The sequence below is a fragment of the Helianthus annuus genome, chromosome 8 (genome assembly GCF_002127325.2).
Source record: "Helianthus annuus cultivar XRQ/B chromosome 8, HanXRQr2.0-SUNRISE, whole genome shotgun sequence".
In the NCBI taxonomy this organism is placed as follows: Eukaryota; Viridiplantae; Streptophyta; class Magnoliopsida; order Asterales; family Asteraceae; genus Helianthus; species Helianthus annuus.
Window position 1 is genome coordinate 144785271 of NC_035440.2, and position 3197 is coordinate 144788467.

At 42.8% G+C, this 3197-nt stretch overlaps 1 protein-coding gene across 1 annotated transcript; it reads left to right on the forward strand.

Moving 5' to 3' along the window:
• The first annotated feature begins 1161 nt into the window (after positions 1–1161).
• LOC110931634 (leucine-rich repeat extensin-like protein 5) lies at positions 1162–1968 on the forward strand. Its single transcript, XM_022175019.2, has one exon. It carries the CDS (start codon positions 1162–1164, stop codon positions 1966–1968), a length of 807 nt encoding a protein of 268 aa, XP_022030711.2.
• Positions 1969–3197: the final 1229 nt, after the last annotated feature.

Below are 3197 nucleotides of genomic sequence, written 5' to 3' on the forward strand. Positions count from 1 at the left end.
ATTATCACATCACAGCCGATCTCTATATATCTATTCATCCGATTCTAGTTAATTAACTCATCCAAACGGTTGTGTACAAATCCGAAAACATGACATTCCTGCCGATTAACATTCATACTAATCTGATTATATTTATCATCATAACAATCCATCTGAGGACCAAGCATAACAACATAATCGAATCGGCCCTAGTTTATTAACATGCAACACTAATCTGTTTAATCTAAGTATGTAATCATAACATCACTTAATACGAAAGCATAAACAAAACACTAACCGATTACGAGTAAAGAAGTGTGATCCGAACAAGAGGATGATCTTGTGCCGTCGGGTTCCAAGCAACACGAGAGAGAAAGAGAAAGTCTAGGGTTTGTGTGTGTGTTATGAGAATTGTAGCAAATGAGAGAACAACCCCCTCTAAGGGTGTTTGTTTGCGTGAAAGGGGAGTGGGCCGAGCCCAACTCGGCTGCCTCTAATGGTCCGCATGCAAGTGTAAAGCCCAAATGGCTTGTGCGGTTGAGCTAGTGTTGTGCGGTTCGGGTTTCGTGTAACTTATATACATACAACACATAACGTATCATGTACACAATCATTAAACACATATCACACAACATTTAATAATCGTTCACTTAGTCAGTCAAGTTCACATATGTTACACAATGATAGGTCTAAAATTCGAGTTGTCACATTATCTTTCCTTTGCTATTATTCTGTTTTGTTTTATTTTGTTGCTTGTTTCAACAGGAAGCTTACCATCATGCCTCCAAGACTAAGAGGACATGGCAAGGGTCCCATGCGTGGAGGACCGTCATCTGCTGGACCATCTCACAGCGCACTCCATCAGCGTCTTTTTCCACCTCCGACTCTCGCGATATGTGGGGTCAACCTTTCGAGCCGGCAAGACACTCGGTCTCGCTGAGCTCATCGCCTTCTTTTCATCCGTCTTTCGGGCCGTTTGCTCCAGACGAGCCCGAACATTCTCATCACTCCCAACAATCTCACCATTCGCATGAATCTTACCCATCGCATAACTCTTTGCAATCTCATTCATTTCATCATTCCGAATCCCCCTACTCTCCGAGACAGTTTAACCCAGCTGACTACGTTAACGACTTTCTCGGCTACAACCCGTTGGGCCCTGAGGACCATTTCTCTCAGGAAATGGAGATGGATGATGATCCCGACCCAGAAATGCAAACAAGAACCCCGGGCCACCCTATCAGCATATCTAGTGGGTCTCCGTTCCTAGGATCCCCATACAGTGGGCCTGATTCCTTCCAGGAGAAAATGGGTACCTATGATTGGTTCTTTACCCCATCTTATCATAGCTCTCCAGCCCAACCACCATTAGAAGATCCTCAACTCCAAGCTGTCTCACCACCACCACTCCCTGTAGAGGAGCCACCGCAGCAGCCACCGCAGCCACCTCCCGAGCCTCCGAGGCGAAGGAGAAACGCCCGCATGTCTGTAAGAAGAGGACCCCGTTTCAGTTCTCCTCGTGGATCGAGTTCCTATCCCCCTATTCCAGAGGACCCTCAGTTGGGTGGGCCCTCAAATGCGGCACCAGAGGATAATCCTCCGCAAGCTTCTTATGCACCACCTATGCCGCCTGTGGGATTTGATAACCCAATTCCGACGTACCCAGGTTCTTCCGGGTATAATCCTTATGGAGACCCGTCGGGATATCCATTGGACTATGGAACTCACGACCCATATCTTACGGCTGCGCAGTATCACCACCTTTATCCTTCTACTTACCCTCCTATGCCTCCAACTGACTACCCGATCCAGGGTTATCAGTATCCTCCGTACCAGCCACCTCCTCCTCAGCAACTACAGCAACATCAACAAACTCAGGAGATCCTAGAGAGGTTGGATAAGGTCGAACATAAGACCAAGAAGAACAAGGAAAGGCACAACAGCTTTATGAAAGGTCTTGCGAACCTTATCAAGGGGAAGAAAAAGTAGAGGGTTGTTTTGTTTTCTTGTTTGTTGTAATCATGTCCCTGCGTGGGCATTTGTTTGATTTCTGTATCAAGTCCCTGCGTGGACTTATTTTCATTTCTGTATGCCCCTGCACGGGTAGTTTGTCTTTTTCTAAGTCCCGTTTAGGGCAGTTGTATTTGCTTTCATCCTATTGAAGTTTTAACTTTGGTTTTAAATTTGTGTATTTTATTACACCATGTTATTTCCTTTGAATTTATAATTGATCTGCCAAAGAAACTCTTAGAGGTATAACCTAGCCAAAGTATTAATTGGCTATGATGGTACAACCTTTTTAAGATAGCAAATCTCTGTTAACATCTGAAAATATGTTAACATTCCTAGCTGTGCGGTACGAGAAACCACACAAGCTTCCAAAAGGTACTTGGACCCTTCCAAGTCACATAAAGCCAAAATGATCAATATGAATCCTGGCTAGCAAACATCAGTGTGATATATACACCAAGATATCCATTTGAGATGCAGGCTTTAAGCAAAGGTGTAAAATGACAATGAAAGTACGATTCATAAACTTCTTGTCAAAAAGGCAATGAACTTTGTTCAGACTTTAAAAATCACTGATTTCTGAAATTGTTGATTAGAATCTCAACTCGTCCTTGTGACAAGCTTCCTAGCTATATAAATGTCCTTCGAGACGAGTTTAATGATAAGAAAAAAAATGTCTTTTATGACATTGACAGTTGTGGAATTTCTATTTTCCCCTGCCCAGTAATGTGAAGAATAATGCATTTTATTAGCTTTAAGTTATTAAGATTTGAAATGGTCTAAATGGTTTAATAATGCCATGACCAATGAATCATCAATGTGATGAACTTATATGTAATTTAAATTATTATTATTGTCTATATTATAGCATTCAGAAATGGCTGGCTCAGAGGAAGTAAACAGTCATCCAGTACAGGGCAATACCAGAATCAACATTACGGGTGCAGAATAACAAGCTATGATCACCGCTGCAGTTTCTCAAGCGGTAGATGCTAAGTTTAAGGAACCGAGTGTTGTTCGGTCACAAACTCACTCGAAAACTCATTCTCAATTTCACACCCATAAGAAGACTGAGTCCCTACACTCGTCTAACCAGGATAGTGTACCTAAGAGGCAGGTTGTCCTCGAACCTACCCTTAGGCATGCTAAAGGTTGCACCTACAAATATTTTGTTTCCTGTAAGCCACGAGACTTTACAGGAGAAAAAG

Coding starts and splice junctions, on each gene's coding strand:
- LOC110931634 (XM_022175019.2), top strand. CDS start 1,162: ATGGAGATGGATGATGATCCCGACCCAGAAATGCAAACAAGAACCCCG.